Source organism: Solanum pennellii, chromosome 10, assembly GCF_001406875.1.
Source record: "Solanum pennellii chromosome 10, SPENNV200".
NCBI lineage: Eukaryota > Viridiplantae > Streptophyta > Magnoliopsida > Solanales > Solanaceae > Solanum > Solanum pennellii.
The window spans coordinates 51,808,530-51,819,978 of NC_028646.1; the positions used below are offsets into that span (position 1 = coordinate 51,808,530).

General features: G+C 33.5%; 1 protein-coding gene across 1 annotated transcript; it reads left to right on the forward strand.

Annotated features, from left to right (window-relative positions):
* The first annotated feature begins 10,107 nt into the window (after window positions 1-10,107).
* Window positions 10,108-11,118, forward strand: LOC107001350. The gene is made up of 2 exons (XM_015199432.1): window positions 10,108-10,395; window positions 10,642-11,118. Exons 1-2 carry the CDS (start codon window positions 10,108-10,110, stop codon window positions 11,116-11,118), a joined length of 765 nt encoding a protein of 254 aa, XP_015054918.1.
* Window positions 11,119-11,449: the final 331 nt, after the last annotated feature.

Consider the following 11,449-nt stretch of genomic DNA (forward strand, 5'->3'; position numbering starts at 1 on the left):
TAAAGTCTTAACCTTGTCCTGAACATTGTCTTCATCATGAGAATGGATTGAGTTAATTGACAATGTCAAACCGTCAGCCACAACTTTGTTTTTCTCCTTGAATATAGCTCTTGGGATCTCCAGTCTGCTAGATAGAGTTACCGTCATGCTGACTTGTCCTAAGCCGTAAATTCATTTCCTTAGATGATCTTTCAACTACCTCTCTCACTAGGCCTTTCGTTAGTTGATCTGACACATTATCACTTGACATTACATAGTCAATTGTGATAATTCCACTAGAGAGCAGTTATCTTATGGTGTTATGTCTCCGTCGTATATGACGAGACTCTCCGTTGTACATAACGCTCCCTGCCCTACCTATTTCTTCTTGACTATCGCAATGTATGCAAATTGGTCCAACAGGTTTAGGCCTGAATTGAATATCCTCTATGAAATTCTGGAGCCATTCCGCTTCTTCACCAGCCTTATCCAAAGCAATGAATTCAGATTCCATTGTGGAGCGAGCAATACATGTCTGTTTGGACGATTTCCAAGAGACTGCTCCTCCACCAAGTGTGAACATATAATCACTCGTGGATTTACATCATTTGACCCGGTGATCCAATTCGCATCACTATATCCTTCAATCACAGCATGATATTTATTATAATGCAAAGCATAATGTTGTGTATATTTTAGATAACCCAACACACGTTTCATACCCATCCAGTGAGTTTGATTCGGGTTACTAGTGTACCGACTCAGTTTACTAATAGCACATGCTATATCTGGTCGCGTGCAATTCATAATATACATCAAACTTCCCAACACTTTGGCATATTCCAATTGAGAGTCACTTTGACATTCATTTTTTTAAATGTACAGCTTAACTCAATTGGAGTTTTGACAACATTGAAATTCAAGTATTTGAACTTATCCAATACTTTTTCAGTATAATGAGATTGAGACAATGCTAGTCCCTGGGGAGTTTTGATAATCCTGACCCCTAAGATCAAATCAGCAACTCCTAAGTCTTTCATATCGAACTTGCTGGACAACATGCGCTTAGTAGCGTTTATATCTTCAATTTCTTTACTCATTATTAACATGTCATCAACATACAAACAAACAATGAATTCATGATTCATAACATTTTTAATGTAAACACATTTATCACATTCGTTAATCTTGAATCCATTTGCCAACATTGTTTGGTTAAATTTAGCATGTCATTGTTTGGGTGCTTGCTTGAGTCCATAAAGTGATTTCACAAGTCTGCACACTTTCTTTTCTTTACTAGGAACTATAAACCCTTCAGGTTGTTCCATGTAAATTTCTTCCTCCAACTCTCCATTTAAGAAGGCTGTCTTTACATCCATTTGGTGGATTTTCAGATGATGCACTGCTGCTAGTTCTATTAACATCATAATTGATGTTATCCTTGTTACTGGAGAGTATGTGTCAAAGTAGTTCAGACCTTCCTTTTGTCTGTACCCTTTGACTACCAGTCTAGCCTTATATTTGTCAATAGTCCCATCAGGTTTCATTTTCCTTTTAAAGATCCACTTTGATCCTAAAGGTTTATTTCCTGGAGGAAGATCAGCCAATTTCCAAGTGTGATTGCTTAAAATTGATTCAATCTCACTGTTGACTGCTTCTTTTCAATAAGTTGACTCTGACGAAGACATAGCTGCTTTCAATGTTTGAGTCTCATTTTCAAGCAATAGTGCTACAAAATTTGGTCCGAAAGAAGCAGATTTTCGTTGTCGAGTACTACGCCTAGGTTCCTCACTAGTTAGAATATTTTCCATTGATTCTTCTCGTGGTCGTTTAGGTCTTTCACTTGTTGACTCACTTTCAGTTTTATACGGATAAATGTTTTCAAAAACTCTGCATTATCTGATTCAATTATCGTATTAACATGAATCTCAGAATAATCAGATTTGTGAACCAAAAATCGACAGGCTTTACTACTTACAGCATACCCAATAAAGACACAATCTATTATTTTGGATCCAATTTTAACCCTCTTCGGTAAAGGAACCTCTACCTTTGCTAAACACCCCCCACACTTTGAAATAGTTCAAGTTGGGTTTTCTTCCTTTCCACAACTCATATGGAATTGATTGTATTTTTCGATGGGGTACTCTATGGAGTATTTTATTAGCTGTAAGGATGACTTCCCCCCAAAGGTTTTGCGATGAACCAGAATTGATCATTAAGGTATTCATCATTTCCTTTAATGTTCTGTTCTTCCGTTCTGCCAAACCATTTGACTGTGGTGTATAAGGTGCAGTAGTTTGATGAATAATACCAAACTCCAAACATATCTTTGCAAAAGGAGATTCATATTCTCCACCCCTATCACTCCGAATTATTTTTATCTTTAGATTCAATTTGTTTTCCACTCCATTTTTGTATTGCTTAAATGCATCAATTGCTTCATCCTTAGTATTAAGCAAATATACATAACAAAATCGAGTGCACTCACCAATAAAAGTTACAAAATACTTTTTCCCACCACGAGATGGTGTTGACTTCATATCATATATACCTGTGTGAATTAAGTCTAAAGTTTTAGAATTTCAATAAACTTGTAAGGATGTTTAACAAACTTACTTTCCACACAAATTTCGCATTTCGACTTATCGTATTTAAAATCAGGCAATACTTCTAGATTAACCAAATTTCGCAAGGCTTAGTAATTTACATGTCCCAAACGGGCATGCCATAAATCACTTAACTCCAATAAGTAAACAAAAGCAGAATTTTTATTAATACTGTTAACAACCATTACATTTAGTTTGAAAAGACTCTCATTGAGGTAGCCCTTTCCTATGAACATTTCATTCTTACTTATTACAACTTTATCACTAACTAGGACGCACTTAAACCCGTTCTTAACGAATAGTGCAGCAGAAACTAAATTCTTCCTAATAGTAGGGACATGCAGAACATTGTTCAAAGTCAACACCTTGCCGGATGTCATTTTCAACATTACTTTCCCAGTTTCTGAAATCCTTGTTGTTGCTGTGTTTCCCATGAATTAATCTTTATTGTACTCAGCAGGAGTGTACGTTAATAAGACTTCTTTCGCAGAGCAAATATGTCTAGTGGCACCTGAGTCGAGAAACCACTCCTTGGGATTTCCAACTAAGATACACTCCGATATTATTGCACACAAGTCATTTGCATCTTCCATCTTTTCCACGATGTTTGCTTGACTTTTGCCTTTGCCTTTGTTTTTGTCCTTTCTTGGAGCATGACAATCAGAAGACCTATGACCAGCCTTGCCACAATTGTAACAATTTCCTTTGAATTTCTTCTTGGCCTGTTCTGACTTCTGCCCGTTGGACTTTTTTCTCTTTTTGTCTTTGGTAGAAGCTTCTTCAACAATATTAACTCCAATGATTGTTGAAATCTTACGCGACTTCTTCTCGGCATTTTTGTTATCTTCCTCAATCTTGAGCCGAATCACAAAATCTTCAAGCTTCATTTATTTACGCTTGTGCTTTAGATAATTCTTGAAATCGTTCCACGAAAGAGGCAACTTCTCGATCATTGTAGCCACTTGAAAAGCTTCATTTACTACCATATCTTCAGCAATCAGATCATGGAGAATAAGTTGAAGTTCCTGCATTTGTGATCCAACCGTTTTATTATCTACCATTTTATAGTCTAAAACTTCGCGACCACAAACTTTTTCAAGCATGCATCTTCTGTCTTATATTTCTTCTCAAGTGCATCCCACAACTCTTTTGAAGTTGTTATATAGACATTATATAAGTCATCCTCTAGAGCACTCAAAATGTAGCCTTTCCATAGGAAGTGTGACTGTTTCCATGCTTCAATTATCATGAATTTTTCCCTGTCTGGCATATCATCAGCAGGAACTGGAGTATCTTCATTTGTAAATTTCTGTAGACCAAGAGTGGTAATCCAGAAAAATATTCGTTGTTGCCATCCTTTGAAATTTACACCTGTGAATTTACCCGGTTTCTCTGCTTGTGGTACAAGAGTTCGGGTTGGTGAAACAACAGCCACTGTAACACCATTGTTTGCCATTTCTGATAAACAAAAATTGATAAAATCTAAGTAAGCAACAAGGTAAAATGATCTCAATCACCAGAGTATAGATACCAAAAACTCCGGTATCAGCGAGCCACTCAACAGCAGTAAAGTACACTTAGAATAATAGATTTAGTAGTTGAAGAAGAAGTCCATCAATACTTTTTAAAATGAGAGAAAATCCCTCAATTTATAGAAAACAAAGGGTAGTGCGAAAATGTTCTTATTGTGCCTTACCGGAAAGGTCACAAACCTTTGGACAAGTCACAATCTTTAAGAAAGGTCGCCACCTTACATAAAAGTCACAACAATTCATGAAAGTCACAACTGTTAATAAAAGTCGCAACTTTTCATAAAAGTCGTAACATTTCATAAAAGGTACAACTCTTCATAAAAGTCGCAACTCTTCATTTTCCATTCACACCTTTTTAAAACCCAATAATCCCCCGCATGAATGGGAAATGACTCGAAGACAACGAAACGGACAAGTATGTGTACTTTACAAGCAAGAATTAATTGCATCTGAATAAGTAGGTTTCCCTTTGGACTTTCGGTAGTGAACATATGTCGGATATACTCGGTCAATCGGTACATGCGATATCTTTGAACTGTCGAAGTTTGGTGTATACCTAGACAACCATATGTCACACAATTAACCCTTTAATGTTTATGGTACTTACGATTGTGTTCATTTTAGCCATGAACACCTCCTGGTTTCATGAGTGTATAGAGAGATGGGCTTTTGACAATCATCTTCTTTGAAGAGGCTTACACTTGACACTCACATAGGTGATTCCTAACCGTTTTATCGCGTAGATACACTATTTGGTCAACTCTACCAAATTTAGCAAATCATTAAAACCATTAAGCTTTATTAACTCATTAACAAGCCTTAATGTTGTATCCTTGTCCCTGAGCATTGTCTTCATCATGAGAATGTATTGAGTTTGTTGACAATGCCGAACCGTCATTCACAACTTTGTTTTTATCCTTGAATCTAGATCTTGGGATATCCAGTCTGCTAGATAGAGTTACCGCCATGATGACTTGTCCTAAGCCGTAAATTCATTCCCTTAGATGATCTTTTAACTTTCTCTCTAGTTAGCCTTTTTGTAAGTGGATCCGACACATTATCCTTTGACTTTACATAGTCAATTCTGATAATTCCACTAGAGAGTAGTTTTCTAACGGTATCATGTCTATGTCGTATATGACGAGACTTTCCGTTATACGTTATGCTCCATGCCCTACCTATTGCATCTTGACTGTGAAAGTGTATTCATACTAATGCCAATGGTTTGGGCCAAAATAGAATATCTATCAAGATATTCCGGAGTCTTTCAACTTATTCACCGACCTTATCTAGAGCACCTAGCTCAAAGATCATTGTANTTTATTCACCGACCTTATCTAGAGAACCTAGCTCAAAGATCATTGTCGAGCTAGCGATACATGTGTCTTTTGAAATATTTCTAAGGGTATGCTCCTCTACCAATAGTAAATACATATCCGCTATTGAATTTTACTTCATTCGTCCGATGATTCAATTTGCATCACTGTATCTTTCAACATTGTTGGATATTGTTATAATGCAAGACATATTTTTAAGTATTATTTTAAATACTCCAAAACTCTATTTGTTGTCATTTAATGAATTTATTTGGGATCACTTGTGAACCGACTCAATTTAAAATAGCAAATGCTATATCTGATTGCACACACTATATGATATACATCATGCTTCCCAAAACTCTAGCACAATCCAATTGTGAGTCACTTTTGTTTTCACTCTTTTGAAATGCAAAGCTCACATTTATTGGAGACTTGAGAATATTGAAATCCAAATATTTGAACTAGTTAAGTACTTTTTCAATGCAATGAGACCGTGAAAATGCTAAACATGATGGAGTTATACGAATTCTTATATATAAGATCGCATTAGCAACTCCAATAATTTTTATTTCGCTTGCTTTATAGCATACGTTTAGTAGCATTTATGCAATTAGTGTCTCTATTGATGATCAACATATCACCAATATACAAACAAACAATGACCTTATGATTTTAATGTGGACACATTTATCACTTCCATCATTCTTCAATCCATTTGCTGACATGGTTTGATCAAATTATGTCGTTGTTTGGGTGCTTCCATAATGTGACTTAACAAGTTCACACACTTTCTTTTATTTACCAGGAATCAGAAAACCCTCGGGTTATTCCATGTAAATTTCTTCCTCCAATTCTACATTTAAGAAAGTTTCTTTTCACATTCATTTGATGAATTTGGAGGTCATATACCACACTAATAATTTTTGCATCTGAATGGATGTAATTCTAATTACTAACGAGTATATATATCGACAAGATCAAAACCTTAATTTTTTTGTCTAAAGCCTTTGACACAAAGTCTCGCTTTATATTTTTCAACAGTTCCATCAACTGTTATTTTTCTTCTAAAGATTCACTTTGAACCCAAAGGTTCATTTTCTTGAAGAAGATTAATTAACTTCCAATATTATTTATTGACACCATCTTTCCAAAGAATAAGTCTACAGAAGACACAAGAAATGTTACAAAATCATATTCGGATGATGTAAATTTCCTTTAACATTTACTAAGCCTCTGAATCTCTTTATTAAGTACATTATCCTTTTCATTTCCTAGGCCTTTTAGACCCTTCTCTAGACTACTCAAGTCTAATTTTACAGTCCATAGTCATAGGTTCTATTTTAATTCTTTTAGGAATAGGAACTTGGACTTTGACTAGATACCCCCACACTTTGAAATATTTCAAGTTGGATTTCCTTCCTTTCCATTTCTCATATGGAAAAGATTGTATTTAGATCAAACAAAATCACTTTCTTTCTAAAAAGAAAACTTTTTGTTAATTGCTTTTGCGATAAGGATAGTTCCTCCACACAAGTTTTGTGTAAATACAAACTTATAAATAATGCATCCTTCATTTCTTTCAACGTTCGATTTTTCATTAGATTGAGGTGAATATGGCAGTAGTTTGATGGATATTTCACTTTCCAAACATATTTTTGCACAGTGAGATTTATATTCTCCATTCTTATCACTTCTTATATTTTTTTACACTGATTTTCAACTTCGATATTACATTGTCTGGACATTTCTATTGCTTCATCCTTAACATTCAGCAAATAGACATAGTCATTTCTAATGCAATTCTCAATAAAAGTAACAAATACTTTTTTCCACCATGAGATGGTGTTAACTTCATATCACAAATGTCAGTGTAAATCAATTCTAAGGGATTAGAATTCATTTCAACAGATTTAAAGAATGCTCAACATACTTAGATTCCACAAAAACTTGACATTTTTTATTTATTGCACTTAAAGTTAGGCAAAACTTCTAAGTTGATCAGTTTTTCTTACAAGATTTTGTAATTGACATGCCCAAGTGTTCATGTCACAAACATTGACTCAAGCAAGTAAGAACAAATATAAACATTGAGTTCGAAAAGCTCTTCGCGAGGTAGCTTTTTCCTCACTAATATTTTGTTCCTATTTCTTACAATTTTGTATGATACAAACATTGTTTAGATTGTCAAATGTCCTTTTTCAGAAGGACATTTCCTTAACTTTCAATATGATTGTTATAGAACTATCCATGAACAAAGTTTCATCGGGTTCAATAAAGGCAATATAGTCCAAATGTTATTTTTATAAAAATATAACAAATGACTATTCATCAATATTCATGTCTATGCAAATACTTTTATTATAATAGACATATCTTTTCATGAAAAATCACAACATTTTAAGTGATATTTTTTTTCACAAAAGAACACAATTATTTTGAACAAGTATATATATAATTTGGATGTTTCATACTAGTCACACTATATACTAGTAATAGAGAAACTCAACAACCACAATACCAAATATACCCAAGAATTTTGTGGGTATAACATAATACAAAAGTATCATTGAATTTCATATCTTTTGCTTCAAAGTTAAATTAGTCACAAAGTCTAATCATAAGCAAATCACCCCCACATTTCAAATGTGATCTCAAAATTATTTTTCAAGTATTTGAAAATAGTTTTTCCACATATTTTAATGTTGGAAACATTATTCTACGAAAGAATTATAGTGCTGCAATTCTCTTTGACAATGTTTACACAATGTCAAAGTTCATTCCATAGAGATACAAAATCACAAATTCTAAGTCACTGGTATTTTTCCTCTATCATAAATAGACATACCACTTAGTATTTTAAATACTAACAATAAGAACAAAAAAAATTGTACAATTTATTTCTATTATAAAAAATCAAAAGTACAACACTGACTTATTATATGAAGTTTTCACATTCTTCAAACCAATTGCATAGTCCAATTTATCCAGAGTATAAAATCACAAAAGTTTTTTGTCTACAAAAATCAGACACACTAACATTTCTTATGGAGTACAAAACTACAAAAGTCTTTTTTTTCTCCAAACAAAATAACACATATTCTTTATCACATAGAAATGTTATTCTTATCAAATAGTCTTCCAACTATAACATTTTGATATACTATTTTATCAAACAAAAATATGCATCTCTCATTTTTGCAAACTAAAGAATTTTAAAAGCAACAATATTTGCAAAGTAAAATTCATTCCACAACATATGGTTTGCAGATCTTTTTTCAAAGATACACATAATAAAAAAAATAAAAAATCAAAGATGATAACTCTTAGAAAGTATTTTCCTCCTTAGATAATTGAATAAGAAGGTTACCTGGTAATCTTTAAATAGAATATCATAAAAAATTTCTGTTACATTCTCACTTCGACCTTGCTAAACAAAGCAACGAATCCTGGAGAAGTAATGTATTTATCTTCTACTTCCATGATCAGATTCTCTCAATAATACAAAAAATACTAACAGTATATTAATTTCTTTAAGATTGTTGTTCATCTTGTATTCCAAACATACTTAGAACAAAACTTTGAACATCTTTGTAAGACAACAAAGTTTAAGAACATTTTCTAGTTGTAAAAATGTTCTTAAACTTTGTTGTCTTATAAAGATGTTTAAAGTTTTATTCTAAGTATGTTTGGAATACAAGATGAACAACAGTAGATTGATCAGCAAAGATAAATAGGCAAATCGATAGCTGAAATTAAATTTGTCTCAACAAGTCGTATAGAAAAAGACTACATGATTTTGGTCCTTTTGTAACATTATTACTGCAAAGTTTGTTCATTTTGTTCTGATTCTTATCTGTCTCATATTGTAGTGAAGAAAACTCTCTCACGACTGCTGAGGAAGCATAATCATGAGTACTGTTAAAGTTTGATTGTGCCTCTATTCTAGCGTTTCAATTTTTCTTTAGTTTTTTTCTTCTAAAAAGTGACTTGTACTCCAGATTTAAATGAAAGTTTAATACTTCTTTTAAGAGTGATAGTCTCTCCTTTGGTGAATGTTCTTGGATAATTTATCAGTAGACATTTTCCACTAAGCATGTTTGCTAAATTAAATTTTTGAGTTTGAGTGAAAAACCTTTTTTTTCCTGTGCCTGCATTTATTCTTTTTGCTTATTGCTCTAGCCTCACTAGATATATATATTTGCTTTTTGTTTACATTCATTTTATGTCCAGGTCATATCACATGTTTTGAGTATTCAGTTTGCTTATATATTTAAAACTAATAATATGAAGAATACATATAAAGTGTTGTAAAGTTTGAGTGCCACGTGGGCCCCAAACATTAAAAGAGTTGCATCACTTGTGCAAATCATCACTTGGTCAATAATAGGCCAAAGTTATACATCACTTGTGCAAGATACCCCATTAGAGGTATACATCACTTGGCCAATAATAGGCCAAAGTTATACATTAGTACATTAAGCTCATGGCTATAAATAGCCACTTTACGTATCGATACATATATATAAATTACATTATTTTCTTATCATTTTTCACTTGTTTCCTTTTAGTTCACTAATATTAAGTTACTTAGCAGTCATTTTATAAAACGTTATCATTTCAAGTAAAGACTTTAAAAGCCTTGGAGGTATAAATTTCCTTTTCTTAATAATGTCTAATCTCTCTAAACTTGAATTTCTTGCTCTAGACATATCGAGAAAAATCTATCTATCATGGGTACTCGATGCAGAAATTCGTCTTGATGCGATGGGTCTAGCAGACACCATCCAAGAAAATAATCAAGCATCTAATCAAAACCGTGCTAAGGCGATGATATTTCTCCGTCATCACCTTGATGAAGGTTTGAAAATGGAATATCTCACTGTTAAGGATCCTCTGGTGTTGTGGAACAATTTAAAAGATAGATATGACCACCTGAAGTTGGTCGTCTTTCCACAGGCATGTTATGACTGGATCCACTTGAGACTTCAAGATTTTAAATCTATCAGTGAGCATAACTCTTCAATGTTTAAAATTATCTCACAATTATAATTATGTGGAGAAAATATCACTGACCATGATATGCTGGAGAAAACGTTTTCCACTTTCCCTGCCTCGAGTATGCTTCTGCAGCAGCAATACGAGAAATGGGATTTAAAAATATATTCCGAATAAATTTCACATCTCCTTGTTGCTGAACAACAGAATGACTTACTGATGAAAAACCATGAAAGTCGAGATACTGGTTCTATGCCATTTCCTGAAGTAAATACGACAAACTTTTACCAATCTAGGTGTGAAAAAGGTCGTGGCCCCAGTCGTGGCCGTGTTCGTGGTCGAAGAAGAAATTTCAATCATGCTGATCGTCTTGCACTAAATAATAACCTTCAACACCAGCAGTGTAAAAAGAAGAATGAAAAACATGATGTAGTGCAGAAGAAAAATTCAGACAACAAATGTTATCGATGTGGAGGAAAAGGACATTGGTCACGTACCTGTCGTACGCCAAGGCAACTGGTTGAGCTATATCAAGCTTCGCTGAAGGAGGTGAAAAATTACACAGAATCCAACTTTATCTCGGAAGATACTATTGAACCCATGCATCTAGATGTAGCGAATTTCTTTGAGAATCCCGAAGGAAAGATAGATCACCTGATAGGTGATGGATCTGCGATAATGTAAATATATTTCATTTTCGTCGTTTGTCTAGTATGAATATGTTTTCCTAGACTTGTAAGGAACTAAAATGTTGTGTAATGTTTTTTTTAGTAATAATATTATAATGTTTATTTCATTTATATCTTTTGTCTTGAAGAGTATATGGATACCTCAATGATCAATCATGAAGATATTTGTGTAATTGATAGTGGAACAACGCACGCCATATTGAAAGATGAGAAATACTTCTCCTACTTGCTTAGAAGAAATGCAAAAGTTACTACAATTTCTGGTAATTCAAACTTAATAGAAGGCTCCGGAAGAGCTACTATATTTCTGTCTAAGGGGACAAAAC

Bases quoted from the DNA above. Each gene is read 5' to 3' on its own strand.
- LOC107001350 (XM_015199432.1), top strand. From the start codon at position 10,108: ATGTCTAATCTCTCTAAACTTGAATTTCTTGCTCTAGACATATCGAGA. The intron at 10,396-10,641 runs GCATGTTATGAC...GCTGAACAACAG, and splicing joins AGTTGGTCGTCTTTCCACAG to AATGACTTACTGATGAAAAA.